Consider the following 14,221-nt stretch of genomic DNA (forward strand, 5'->3'; position numbering starts at 1 on the left):
CAACAGCCTATGATGTGTGTACTACTATCATTTGTTCCCATTTTACAGATGAAGAAATTGTTCCCTTTATCTAAGGTAGTAGTTTCAAGGACTCCTCAAGTACATCAAGAGTCTGTTGGACGTCAAAGCTCGTGCTGTTTTCATTGTTACATTGTGAGGAATGCTAGGAACAACCAGCTGAAGTGGCAGAGTAATTGGCAAGAAAGGAATAGGGAAAACCCTCATTTAAATGAGGCAGCATGGGGAATTCCTTGGCGGTCCAGTGGTTAGGACTCGTCGCTTTCACTGCTGAGGGCGTGGGTTCAATCCCTGGTCAGGGAACTAAGATCCTGCAAGCCGTGCGGAGTGGCCCCCCCAAAAAAAATTAATTAAAAAATAAACAAACAAACAAAGGAAGCAGCATGAATTTGCAATAGGTTTGTTTGAAACCACCCCCCCACCCCCCCTTTTTTTTTTAAAAAAGTCAGTTATCCTCTGGAGTGGAAATGGAGAGAAAGCACAGAGAGGACGATGGTGGTGCTCCAGGCTCAGGATAAGCATGTCGAGCACATTGGAAACTTGAGAGAGCCAGGGGATCGAGCGAGTTCTTGACATTGCTCAGCCTGAAGAGAGAACGTGAATGAACAAGGAAACCGCCCCCAGAGAAAGGAGAACGATGGTTGGGTCAGGGTGGGAAGATGCTTTATTGTCTTCATAGTGGTTATCACCACCCAGCATACATGTGTTTGTGGATTGCCTGTCTTCTCAGGTGATACATAGGAGAAGGGATTTTGTCAGTTTTGTTCACAGCTTTTCCCCAGTGTCTAGAACAGTGACTGACACGTGGTAGGTAGGCAATAAAATTTTAAAAATAAATGAATGAATGAACGAATGGACTGCTGAGTTGAGAGCAGTTTGAAAAAGAGGAAGTAGACCAGAGAGTTTCTATTTTCATCACTTTATGGCTGACATTTCCGTGCTGAAGATTTTCACTGAGGGCCCGGTGCTGTCCCAGCAGCATGCTAGTAGCTGGAGGTTACAGTTTTGTGGAGAGAATACTAAGACATAGGTCTTTCCCTTAGGGAGCTTACTGTCTGGTCGAGGAGGCCCACCTTTACAAAGAACTAATAATAGTCAATTGCATAAGTTAAGTTCTAGGGCATCAGGCATTGTTGGTAAACTGATAATTCTAGCCGGATGAAGGAAAGTTTGTTGATTTGCAAAGCAGTGGCTGAGGTAAAAGCACCAGATGTGGAGCAAGTTCAAGGTGGACTTGGGAACTGTGAGTGGCCTGTTTGGCCAGAGTGCAGGGTACCAGGGAAGTTAGGGCAGCAAGGTTGGGATCAGGTGGTAAAGGGCCATGACTGCCATGGTAAGGAGCCTATCGCCACCAGACAACAAGGAAGCATCAGAAAGATTTTGAACAAGGCAACAACCTGATCGATCCCATTTCAGGGAGCAGACGTGGCTTCATGAGGAGGGTAATTTGATGGAGCCATAGGAGTAGCACTTAGGAAGCTCCTGCACACCTGGCGGGAAGTTCCCAGAGCCTGGTGTAGGGTGGAGGCCGAGACTGATCGAAGTAGCTTCCATTTAGTGAGCAACTCTTTGTGCCAGACCTTGTGAAGAAGTGGTTGTTAACCCATTCTACAGATGAAAAATTTGAGACTCATACAACAGGTACTTTAGCTACGAAGATACAAGGGCACGCAGCTGATGAAGACAGATGAAACGGAGGAGGAGGAGGAGGTCAAACTAAAGAAGGCCGAGAATCTGTCTGGGTGCCTAGGAGCCTGACAGTGATTAAAATAAGGAATTTTTTTCCTATTCAGTGGTTCAGTGGAAAATACATTATTCAGTATCTACTGTGTGTCAGACATTGTGTGGGCTAGGCAGGCAGAGGTGAAGAAAGTCATCCCTCCTTAGTAGGGAGCTTGTAGTCTGACAGGAAGATGGGGGCAAATATGCAGCCACACAAGGAGACAAAAAGAAAGCTTCTGTAGCAAGAAGAGCTTTTGTGGGGGGAAAGAAAGTTCCAGTCTGGAAGGTAAAAGATGGTTATTGGTACAATATTTTCTTGCCACAAAGGGATGGATTAATTTTGTGTAATTCACAGTGAATTTTGTGGATATTAAGGATGTTTTCTCCTATGAGAATTTTGCACTTGTAATTTCATGCTTAAGTGGATCAGCATCTTATCTTAAGGGTTTGGCATTTAACAGCTGCAAGCTTTTAAAATGTCTTTTCTAGAAGTGTTTGAACTGGCGTGATTACATGGATCCTACTGTCTCTTTTTCCTTTCTTCATCGTGGTCAGTATTTTCCAACTGCTCATTGGGTACAAAGTCCAGAGAGCACTAAGGACTTTGTAGAGAGGACGTACTAAGAAAGATGGAGCCCTGCCTTCCCAGAGTTTCCAGTCTCAGAGAGAAATGGCAGGCTGGGATTTGCCACAAGCCTCATATCCCATCTGTACTGGTAACACCTACATATGGTCTAGCAGCAGCCCTGACGGTTTTGGAGGGAGTTTGGCTCCCAGCCTCTTGAGCTGACCAGGCTGAGGAGGAGGCGGGGGAGGTGGCCTGGCAGGGCGGTTGTACTTGGAAACGTGGAAGAGATACTCAAGTCTCAGAGTAGAAAGGGGGTGGCTCCTAGGGACCGGCCCGTGCTTGGAGATGAGGCACAGGGGAAAGGGAAAAGGGGGTGACGGTGTCACCTTGAAGTGCGTTGCGCGCCCACCGCATGCTGAGGTTTGCTGTGCCTTAGCTCATGTAGTACTTGAGTAGTCCTTCGAGGTAGGCTGAGTGTCCGACTTTACAGGTGAGAATCTGATGCTCTGGGAAGTTATCTGTTTTGCACAAGTTCCCTTAGCTGGGACGTGACCAGCTAGGCCTTAATCCTAGTGTGTCACGCCTCGGGCTGCCCCTTTCCTCCCGGTGGGCTGCAGGAGGGGATGCTTATGGGCAGGATGGCTAGGAGGAGGGGCTGGTGGGCTGAGAAAGTGGGCCCGCCCTGTGCCAGGGAACGAGGCTGGGGAGAGGGTGGAACAAGGAAGGGTGGATTGGCAAAGGCGGGTGCCGCTGCCAGCCTCCCAATGCTGGTGTTTGCCTGTGTTCCTGGCATTTGTGCAGGCTCGTCGGCTCCCCTAGGTCATCTTTCATGCGACCTCGTGAGTCAGTTTGCACCGTTTGCTAGAATGTATACATATGTGTTTCCCTTGCTCGTTCTGCCCACATTTGTTGACAGCTGCTTTTTCCTTCTCCTTTGTTCTCTCCTGCCTCTGCAAACTGGGGTTTTAGCCTCAAGAGAGCGCTGTCTTACTCTTTCCTGTAGGGTGTGTTTCAGATGCCGATGCCGGGACTTGAGAGTCCCTGGCGAGCCGGGGGTACGGAGAAGCTGGGTTGGTTGCTGCCTTTGCATTCTGATCTTGCGTCCAATACGCTGCACATCTTTGAAGAAGAGAGTTGTTTAGATCTGGCTCATTGAGCAACTTGGGGCTTTTTAATTGTGTCAAGCTAGGTCTTATCAAACTGCATTGACTTAAATAATGTTCCACGTCAGGACCTACAGCTTTATTACACGGAAGCCTCGTCATTTCACTGTCATCCTAAGCACATCTCATTGCCCAACAGAAAAGCTTTAGATATGACTGAACCCCGCATACCCGGAAACATCCAGTTTCCACCTGAGTGGCTGCTGGTCCCAGACCCTTATGAAGCGAGTGCAGCCATGCGTCCTTTCCAGTCAGTCGCTGAACGTTTTATTGTCTGGTTATAACTGTGTAGAGAATAAGGGAGCTTGATGCGTGTCCTTCCCCAGCTTCTAAGTATCACTAGTCAAAACGATGGTAAGCATTATGCTTGTTTTCCTGTACTGCACGAATGACACTTAGAGAAAACTAACTATAAATGACGTCAGCTATGCAGACTTTTACTTCAGTGCCACACAAGAGTATCTGTGATTTCGACTCTGGGAATGTCAGTCTCCTGGGCATTCTTTTTTTTTTTTTTAATTAATTAATTTATTTTTGGCTGTGTTGGGTCTTTGTTGCTGTGCTTTCTCTAGTTGCAGTGAGCGGGGGCTACTCTTCGTTGTGGTGCACGGGCTTCTCATTGCAGTGGCTTCTCTTGTTGCGGAGCACGGGCTCTAGGCGTGCGGGCTTCAGTAGCTGTGGCACGCAACCTCAGTAGTTGTGGCTCGCAGGCTCTAGAGCACAGGCTCAGTAGTTGTGGTGCACGGGCTTAGTTGCTCCGCGGCATGTGGGGTCTTCCCGGAGCAGGGCTCGAACCTGTGTCCCCTGCATTGGCAGGCGGACTCTTAACCACTGCGCCACCAGGGAAGTCCCTCTCCTGGGCATTCTTGTTAGCTTGAATAGCTTTCTATACTTAGAAAAGAGGGAGCAGAAATCTTTAGGTTAATACTTAAGTCACCACAGGATGAAAAGTTTTTAATTTCTCTAAAGGATGGGTGAGGGCGCCCTCCGGGACCAGCCCTGTGGGCCCAGGGATTACCCCTCTGGTGGCGTGTGGCCTGCTGGTGGCTGGAACAGGCCTCGGTCAGATGTCGCCGTGCTCGGTCAGCCTGCGGGGCGAGAGGCCGAGGATTTGCTTCCTGTGAGCTGAGCAAGCCTTCATGAGTCGTGTTCTCTGCGATCCTGGGAGGAGCTGCTGCCTGGTGGTACCAGCTTGCCTGCCGGGTGCTCTTGTCGCCCGTCTGAGACACCCTGTACTTTCACAGACCAGAGCTCCCTAATCACGTCCAGAGGGCCTCCTGTAGCTGACTAAATATTTGTCCTGGGTAGGCTCTCAGGCACCACTGCGTTCCCAGCACTCTGAGTGGGCCTTCCTGGGGTGGAGGGGGGCCTGGGCCCCAGCCTCTGCAGACGGGGCGCTGGGTTGGCAGTTGGGGGATGGAGAGCCAGGCCCTTGACTCAGCCCAGCTGTAGGCTCGCCTGGGGCTGAGTTAGGCAACGTGAGCATGACTGTGGGCACGAAACTCAGACAGACCTCGAGTGTGAATCCCAGCTCCACTCTTTACTGCCTGCCCTTTAGGATGGGACTTAAATCTCTCTAGGCCTCAGATGCTTGGTCTGTAAAACAGGGAGGTACGCAAATACCTACTTTGCGGGCTTGCTTTGAGAATTAAATGACAAGCCAAGTCTAGCTCTAGCACATAGTGGCCCCTCAATAATTTAATTAATAACATTAGTAGTAACAACAGTCACCACCATAACCTTTATGCATTTGCTTTCTTATCTCAGCAATAAAGTAGAAAGAATCATAGTTCAGGATTTGAATCTTGACTCTTATCATTGGCTTGTATCTCCTAGCAAGAATAATTAAAACACTGAACACTTACTGAAGACTCATGTGTCAGATATACTAAATGCATTATCTCTTAACTTTACAACAATCCTATGAGGCAGTTGCTGTTACCGCCTTGCTTTACAGTTGAGGAAACTGAGGGCCAGAGAGGCTAAGTTACACCCCCAAGGTGATGCCACAAGAAATGGAGGAGGGAGACAATAAAAATGCAGGGCTTTTTTATCCTGAAGCTGGTAGTCTTAATTAATAGCCTCCATTTCTCTATCAGTAAAGTGAATAAAGTAAGCCTCCGACGGAACACTCCACATAGTGTCCTGTATCTGGATACACGATGCCCACAGGGGCTGCGCCACCTCCGAGTGGCTTTTACCTGAAATCTGCAAGGTAGCCTGCACCTGCAGGGAGAGGAGGAGCTCAGTAAAAGTAAGAGTGATGGGGGAGGTCTCGCCCAGCTCCCATCGCACTGTCTTGTTCTCGCTGTCTGACGTGGTTTCCTCTGCCTCTTGCTCTAAGCAGCAGACCTGCTTGGACTGTAAGAAGAATTTCTGCGTGGCCTGTTCGAGCCAAGTGGGGAGCGGGCCCCGCCTCTGCCTTCTCTGCCAGCGCTTCCGAGCTACAGCCTTTCAGCGGGAGGAGCTCATGAAGATGAAGGTGAAGGACCTGAGGGACTATCTCAGCCTGCATGACATCTCTACCGAAACGTGCCGGGAGAAGGAGGAGCTGGTGTTCTTGGTGCTTGGCCAGCAGCCTGTAATCTCCCAGGAGGGCAGGACTTGCGCCCCCAGCCTGTCCCCGGACTCCCCCGAGCAGCAGGCCTTCCTGACCCAGCCTCACACCAGCACAGTACCTCCCACCTCACCCGGCCTCCCTTCCTCAGCCCCGGCCCAGGCTCGGGACCGGCAGCAGGTACGGCCCGTTGGCAGCCACACCGCCTCTGCCGGGTGGAGGGCTCGCTTTCCTCTCCCGCCTGCACCGTGGGAGTGGGGCAAGGTTAAGTGTCTGGATCATGTGACGCCTTTCTGCTTACTGATGAGGGATGATGTTTTCTGGACATCAGACTCACGTGTTGGCTTTTTTCAGGGATATTGATGCGCGTTACTGGGTGTTTGTGTTTTTTGTTTGTTTTTAATACGTACATATCCCAGTTAGAGAGTTTTAAAAAATGCATTTTTCCAGAAATATTTTGAGAAAACTCACTGGTAGTCTTTGCATGTAGTTCTGTTCAAATTGCCCTCCTCCTTACTCACCTTTGTTGTGGTCTTCCTTGGCCGGATGGGGAACTCCGTTCCTCGGTGACCGTCACAAGGCACAAAGGAAGAAAAGGAACATGTAGAGGGAAGGGAGAGTGGGGAAACACTGTGACTAAGGCAAGGGCGCTGCTTCTCTTGCCAGCCTCTGTCTGGGCGGGGCAGTGGTTGGCGGGCTATTGAACAGTAAGCAGCCTTACCAGCATCCTAGTGGGGCCTGGGAATGGTAAGCTCAGAGCAGCACATCGACTGAAATATGAACCAGGCATGGAAAGTACAGAAATGAGTAACACATTGCTTCTGTGCTGAGAAAGCCCCTCCAAGGGGGAAGGTAGACGCAGAAACCAACTATTGGATTAGAGTGACGCAGGCGGACCTCACCGTTGTGTAAGGCATGGTGGTGTCCCGTAGATATACGTTAAGTGCCTTAGTGAGCCTTTTACTTACATGGCTTGGGCAATAGTGGGAGGATTAGGACCTAAGAAATCCGGTTTCCACATCCGGTTTGTCACTGACTCTTGGGTCAGTTTGGGTGAGGTTTGAGCCTATAACAATGAAATGGGGTTAGCAATCCAGACCACTTTTGCTCTTGCCAGGATGTTGGGAGGACTGCCTAGCGTGATCTCACGTCTAAAGGGCTTTGAGCCGCCTCGAGCAGGCACGTGCCAGTGTTGTCAGTTCCCACACAGGATGTGGATGGCTGCTGCCTCTTGTTTATGATCACCTCCTTCGCCAGGATGGGGCCCCCTGATTCAGCTCTGACGAGCACTGAGGCATAAAGGCCACTGTGATCGCATGCTTTACCTTCAGGAAACTCAGCAGCTCCCTTGTTGGCTTGAGCCTGCTTTCTCCCCAGCGCGCTCTGGAGTTTAACTCTTCCCTCAGCTCTGGCTCTGTCTGCTGGACAGGTTTGGGCTCCTGCTTTGACTTCCTCCCTTTGCTTGGTTAAGTGCTTTCTCTCTGTTTATGTGGAGCCAGGAGAGTGCCTTGAGGGATATTTTTTTTTCCCCTCAAGAACCTTCAGGTGGCTTTTCCAATGAAAGGAGTCGGTTTTAAGCTTCCTTTCATTAATCAGAAGTTTCCAGACTGCACCCACAGGTGACACTGTGTACCAGATCTCATTGGGTACTTCTCTGATGTTTTCAGAGGACCTTCAGGTCAGCTCACATCCCCTGTTCTGGTGAGGTCTGCATTTTGCCATCCAGAAAAACAGGGGAAGCGAAGTAACTTGTGCGCGACTGCCCGACAATTCTACAGCGAGCTGCATGCACCCAGGATGCAAATCTGCTTGTACCACTCGCCCTACCAGGACCCTTTCCTGTACCTTTAATGTCCTGGCAGTAGTTGCTGGTGAAGGAAGTGTGTGGAATAAGCACAACTGTGGACACATATTTCATTGTAGATTTTGGTTTAGCCAGTGGGCAAACTGAAAAGACAGGAGCATACTTTGCAGCATGAGATCTAGTTTCTCTTTCCTGGAAAAGAAAGGACATACAAGAAGCTGTCTACTTAGGACGAGGTTAGGCTCTGAAAGACTTTTTGTAACTCCAAGGTGACACCAGGAGGCCAGTGTGTACCACACCGACGTAAATCTAAGAGAAAGCTAGACATTGTTTTGGATGCATCTCCATACATGTGTGCTATATGTGGGAGCGTATCGTCACTTGGCATTTTTGGTGGTGGTGGTTATTTGTACTCTTCATTGCCACTGTAGTTGCTTGCCTGTTCTTAATTAGCTCCGTATTATGCATCCTAATCTGAGATGAGCGGCTAGAGGCAGTGAGTGACTTGTTTCCCAGGTTGTCCCTTTACTGAGACCAGTGGAAAAGGCCTGTGAGCTCAGACACCTCTTTGCTCTGGGCTCACACCAGGCCCTTTGCCTCTTGGGAGCAGTGGGTGAAGAGGATCTAGTTAAGGGATTTGTGGCTTCAATGGTGATGGGATCAGGAGGCTCACAGTTCTGACTACTCTGTGGCAAAACCTGAAGGAGTATCTAGGGGGAACCTTTTGAGAAGTTAGAATTCTAAGCAGAATGAAGCTTCTTAAGGACAGGCGTTTGTCTTATATAGTCTCAGGCTAATAATAATTTCTGACCAGGTTTCACGACAGCTCTCAGTAGTAGCGTGCCCTGCTGGTTGGAGCACATTTCTAGAATGTGAGAGCAGCAACCAGCCAGAAGAGAGGGGTGGGAGGGTGGGGAGGGTCTGGAAACTTTGTCTCACCCGGGCCAGATGAGGGAGTGGGGGAGATTTTGTGTGGAGGAAGGGAAGATATGATATGAACAGCTGGGAAGAAAATAGTTGGCATTGGTCTGGGGGCAGAACCAGGGACGGTGGGCAGAAGTTGTCGGGAGGGTAGTTTGGGGTCAGTATCAGGAAAAAACTTGACAGCGGTCCAGCACAGGAGTGGACGTGTGATCTTCCTTTGACTCGGAGTGTTCAGGCTGAGACTAAATTGACGGTGAGTGGCGGTTAATGCCTTCCTGGTGGTGGGCAGAATTAATGCATCTTGTTCTAGAGTTGAAATCTATTTCTAATGCTTCCCTGCCTGACAAAGTCAGTGTTGAAGAGCAGGCTTTGTAATGCTGTTATGCGAGACTCCAGATTTCCGGGGGAGATGGGAATGCGTTCTGGAAATGGTGTGAGCTGGCAAGAGGCCCATGCTATCCCTGGGACATCTCTGTGGATGTGATGGCACCTTTCTCTTCCCACAGGCCAATGGCCATGTGTCTCAGGACCAAGAGGAACCCGTCTACCTGGAGAGCACAGCCAGAGCACCTGCTGAGGATGAGACCCAGGTGGGGCCCCCGCTTGGGTCTGTGCCTTTGCTTTTGCTCTTTCACTGGCATTCTTAGGCTGTTATTAGGAACCTCTTGGCAGACTCCAAGTGGAGAGAGGAGAATCAGTGTGTGATGATAGTCCTTCTGAAATTCTGTTTTCAGGGGTGGAGTTTAGTGTTAGCATTCCAGGTTAATCTTTGTGGCTGTCAGTGTGTTAGTGTGGAGTTTTGAGTCACAGTGGAGACGGGGGAGCCACATGGCCCATTAGTTTCCAGTCTCTTGACTTTCTAAGAGCTGCCAGAGGGCAGGCTCCCGGTGCCGCTGTGCAAATCTTGTTCTTTTCTTCTGCTTCTAGCACACAGTAGCCATTGTTAGGGGAAGGAAGTCAGATAATCAGGAGGAAAGATGGGAGGGAGTTCAGGCCTCAGCCGTGGCGGGCCCAGTGCCCAGGGCACAGCCATCGGGGCCGTGGAGCTATTGTCGCGGGTGCATAGAGAGGATGCTCGCCCAGGAGGTGGGCTCCTTCGTGGGAAAGCAGAACTGTCTCCAGGGGAGAAGGACCGACACCATTCTCGGTAGTTTCTGGTGCTGCCGCGTTTAGTCGTCACAGCAACCCTGTGGGGCAGGACTGCTGCCTCTTCTTCATGGAGGGGCAGTTGGGCTCCGAGAGGTGAGCCACTTGCCTGATACTATTCAGTACTAATCAGCGGAGGAATCAGGATTCAAAGCCAGGGCCACCTGCCTCAGACTACTGCTCCTTCTACCGGGTCGTGCTGCTGGGCGGGTCAGGCCGCTGCGCCTGAGCTCAGGGCTCGGGTCAGGAAGAGACCGTGGTCTCTCTCGCGATGCAGGGCACCATGCCGGCTACTGCTCCTGTGCCTACTCCTCTTGAGGCCAGTCACCCAAAGCATGGGGTGATGAGTGCTCTGGGGTCCTGGGAGGGAGGGCCTGGGTTGGGGGAGCTGAGCCCACCGATCTCATCTTTGCCTTTGCAGTCTGTTGACTCAGAGGACAGCTTCGTCCCGGGCCGGAGGGCCTCTCTGTCTGACCTGACCGACCTGGAGGACATTGAAGGTCTAACTGTGCGGCAGCTCAAAGAGATCCTGGCTCGCAACTTCGTCAACTACAAGGGCTGCTGTGAGAAGTGGGAGCTGATGGAGAGGGTGACGCGGCTGTACAAGGATCAGAAGGGACTCCAGCACCTGGGTGAGGGGCCGCCTGGGTGACAGCTGCACGGAGTTCCAGAGTGCTTGCTGTCTCGCTTGAGAGTCGACATCGACCTGACTAAATTTCCCCACTTTTAGCCCAGGAAGGAGTCACCTTACACATCTGCAGCCTCTAATAATAGCTGTCCTTTGGAGTTGAGGGCTGGGATCGGGTTAGGCATCATGTACATGTATTTAATCTTCAGGGCAGCCTGTGAAATGGGCGTTATTAGTGTCTTCCTTTTATTGTAGAGCCCAGATTTGAACTGAGGATTTCCTGGTCCAAGTCCATGGCCTTTCCCCCCACACGTCGCCCCTGCCATACTGACTACTGCCTCTACCAGTACTCCTTCTTTGCACACACGGTGCAAGAACACTGTGTCCTGCCTGCACTTGGGCTGTTCATTTCCCAAAGCATGGTATCATTTTCAGCGATGCCCAGTAAATATCAAGGTCTGTGCTCAGATGAGTTTGGGGAAAAAAAAAAAAAAAAGAAACTTTATGTCCCTGCTGCTGATTCATAGTGGATGAATAATGGAACAGTAAAGGCAGAGAAGTCCTGCAGAAGAGAGAGGAGTTGAGCCGTGTGGAACTCTGCATTTCCTGAAGTGACTTCACCCAGAACCTACCCCCGCCCCCCGCCCCCCAACACCCCCTCCCCAGCTGATTTGGTCCTGCAGGTCGTTCTGACTCCTTGCCTGCTCACAGTTGAGGTCGGATTTGGGGCTCTCCTCTCCCAGAAGTTCAGATTCATCAGAGTTAGGGGACATCTGACTGGTCACCTGATCACAGACTCTCCCCTTTGGGATCATCCCCAGAACCTCCCTAGAGTGGCGAGGACCTGGGACTAGGAGATGGCTCCGCCGGGGGGCTGCATCCCGGCTCCCTGGCCGACTGGAGCAGACTGTCCCTCCTTTCTTGACTTTAGTGCTGGCTTCAGAAGCAACAGAAAAGGACCCTGTGCTTATGCAGTAGCCTTCCTGCTTGGCAGTTTTGTTCATGGCAAAGCGGTGGAATCTTTCTTTCTAAGACTAGACCAGACACCCCGGCAGGAGCTGTGTGTGAGTCCTCCGCACGCAGGGGGAGTGAGGAGGGCGGGTGTTCTGTCTGGGCTCTTGGCCGGCCTGGTTCCCAGCAGGCGAGCAGTCAGAGTTCGGAAGTGAAGGCAGGGTGGCTGGAGACTTTCCTCGTGCTGTCACATATTCAGACGCCTTCTTTCTCTTTCCTTTCCAGTGTGTGGTGCTGAAGACCAGAACGGTATGTAGTTGTTCCTGTTTGGGAACAGGCTTAGGCTCTTAGCTCTTCTGTCCTTCCCCTCCTTCAGCCCTGATTCCTGTTAACAGTCTAAGAATTCTGAGCATGTCAGCATCCATAGAGGATGTGGGGGAATTTACTGGGAACCAAGGCTTCTTAGCATCTCTAGAAATTCTCATCCCCGTCCCCGTGAAGGGACAAGAGTGGCAGGACACCTAGGGGCAGCCAGATCTGCACGCCTCTGGGTTGTCAGAGCTCAGAAGCCAGCATCTGTAAAATATTCAGCAAAGCAAGTGGTGGCATGTGGCACATCCGGTGCATTTCCCACACTCCTGGGGCTAAGGCACTCCCTCCCCTATAGTTTTCACTCCCTCTTGGTCTGAGTGGGGAGGGTTTCTGTGTACACCTTCAGGGAAATCACTTGGGATGTTTATCAGCTTCTGGTACCAACTAAAAAGAAAGCGTGGTGGGGACTTCCCTGGTGGTCCAGTGGTTAGGACTCTGCCCTTCCACTGCAGGGGGCGCAGGTTCGATCCTGGGTCGGGGAACGAAGATCCCACATGCCTCACGGTGTGGCCCAAAAAAAAAAAAAAAAAAAGAAAAGGGTGGTGACCTGAGAGCCTTGTTTGTACAGGGCTGGGTAGTGGTTAGAACTGCTCTGGGGATAGATCGGGAAAGGTGTTACGTATGGTGCTCATTGTGGCGCTCAGCTGCCACGAACTCACCTGTGTGTTAAAGACCACCACTGGGCCTTTGGGCACCTCCAGAACACACTGCAGGAATCTTGACTGCAGATCCAAATCATTCTAAAACATGCTAGACCTTTTTGAAAGCCTAAAGGCTACATGGCTGTTTTACTAAATAACAAATTTGGAGAGCTTTCTGAAAAAGTTTTAAAGTGCTTTGCAGGCCCCTACGCTTCTGAGAACATCCTTTCTTGGGGAAGAGCTCACAATCATATAGCTCCGAATGGGGCACAGTCTTCTGGCTGATAAATTCTCAAGAGTTGAACTCCCCCAAAGCTTTTGGAGTTCTAGACCCACTCCCTCATCTGATACCAAGATCGGGCCAATCCACTTGGTGTCTTTCTTTTTCTGATTCCCTGGAAGAATGCTGGCAACTGAGTTGATGAATTTGTTAATCCTGATAGAAGCAATCAGTAATGAAATTCTATAAATTACTCCAGCTCATCTTAGGTATTTATATAGTTCAGTTGTTTCCAAACCTTCCCTGTTAGGGCCAACAGCTCTGCAAAGAGGTAAATAGGTTTCACTGCCTCTTACAGCCAGCCCTCCTCAAGTGTTTCTTGACTTTTTGAATAGTCTAGGGAACAGGAAAAGAAAGTGCAGAAGCAATGGAGTGTGAGAGAATTCCCTGTGGAACCGTAGAGGTGGCTGGTACAAGGCCAGTTGCCTGTTTATGGCTACCTGGTTCAGGCTACCATTTAAAACATGCTGGGGATGGTTGACTTTGGGGAAGTGAAGGTTTTTCTGTTCCTGCAGCTAGCCTAGGATGCTGGTCATGCCCACTGTATCTTACCACTTGCACAAGCCAGTTAGCCTTGTCGAGAACTATGCACTGAGCAGTTAATACTATCTTGGCAGTCCCTGCCCTCAGGCCCCTTGCCCAGAAGCCCGCCTGCCTGGATTTGAATCCTTGGGCGAGCCACTTAACCTTTTGGTCTCAGTTGCCTCATCTATAATATGAGTAACAAGAGTACCTACTTCATAGTTTTTGTGAGCATCCAATGAGTTAAAACATGCAAAGTGTTTAGGACCCTGCTAGCACCTGTAAGCTTGCAATAATGTGAGCTGTTATCATTCCCTTGGGAGATGTTCATTTGTCAGACATGTAGAGAGCACCTACCCTGTGACTGGTTGCAGGGATTCAAAGATGAATATCAGACCTCAGAGCACATAGCAGTTGCTTAGTACATTAGTGTAGAAATTGATTGCATTTGTTGAATTTAGGGGCCCATAGTGTAGTGGGGAGACAAGTAGGCAAACTCAAAAATTCTCATGCAGTGTGATGAGCAGTCATGAGGGTGTGAATAAAGCCGTGTGTGGGGAGCAGAGAAGAGGGAGCCGTAATCTCCGCCGGGTTCTTGGAGCATGACGTCTCCTAAGAGGAAGCCTGGCGGTAGTCTGTGGCATGGCCCAGAGGCTCCCATGATCCTTGGCTTTATTAAATTGGGGATATGTTTACATATAAGCCTCATGATCCTTAGTGAGCCATTCATTGCAGCTCCATTTATATCTAAACTTTTCTGAACCAGTTTTATCTTTTCATCATGTTCTGCCTCAGAGAATATTGAGTCCCTAAGTGCTGTATTACAGCCTCAATTGTCTGAAAATTATTTCTTTTAAGCTTTGAGGACTTTGCCTTATTTAATTCTCATGTTCTTGGGACGTCTTTGATCTACAAGTACTTGACT

The 14,221-nt window shown here is 50.1% G+C and overlaps 1 protein-coding gene across 8 annotated transcripts in view; it reads left to right on the plus strand.

Annotated features, from left to right (window-relative positions):
- The window catches only part of RFFL (ring finger and FYVE like domain containing E3 ubiquitin protein ligase), a 67,505-nt gene that overhangs the window by 50,501 nt on the left and 2,783 nt on the right, over nt 1-14,221 (plus strand). For 4 of the 8 annotated variants that reach the window (XM_082443721.1, XM_082443727.1, XM_082443728.1 and 1 more), the window contains exons 3-6: nt 5,816-6,208; nt 9,263-9,346; nt 10,324-10,534; nt 11,767-11,790. In XM_082443721.1, the coding sequence (XP_082299847.1) occupies nt 5,816-6,208; nt 9,263-9,346; nt 10,324-10,534; nt 11,767-11,790 (712 nt within the window). The remainder of the gene's footprint in view (nt 1-5,815; nt 6,209-9,262; nt 9,347-10,323; nt 10,535-11,766; nt 11,791-14,221) is intronic. The other 4 variants (XM_082443722.1, XM_082443726.1, XM_082443723.1 and 1 more) reach the window with 3 other exon arrangements.

The sequence above is a fragment of the Balaenoptera physalus genome (assembly GCF_965194825.1).
Source record: "Balaenoptera physalus genome assembly, chromosome: 20".
In the NCBI taxonomy this organism is placed as follows: domain Eukaryota; kingdom Metazoa; phylum Chordata; class Mammalia; order Artiodactyla; family Balaenopteridae; genus Balaenoptera; species Balaenoptera physalus.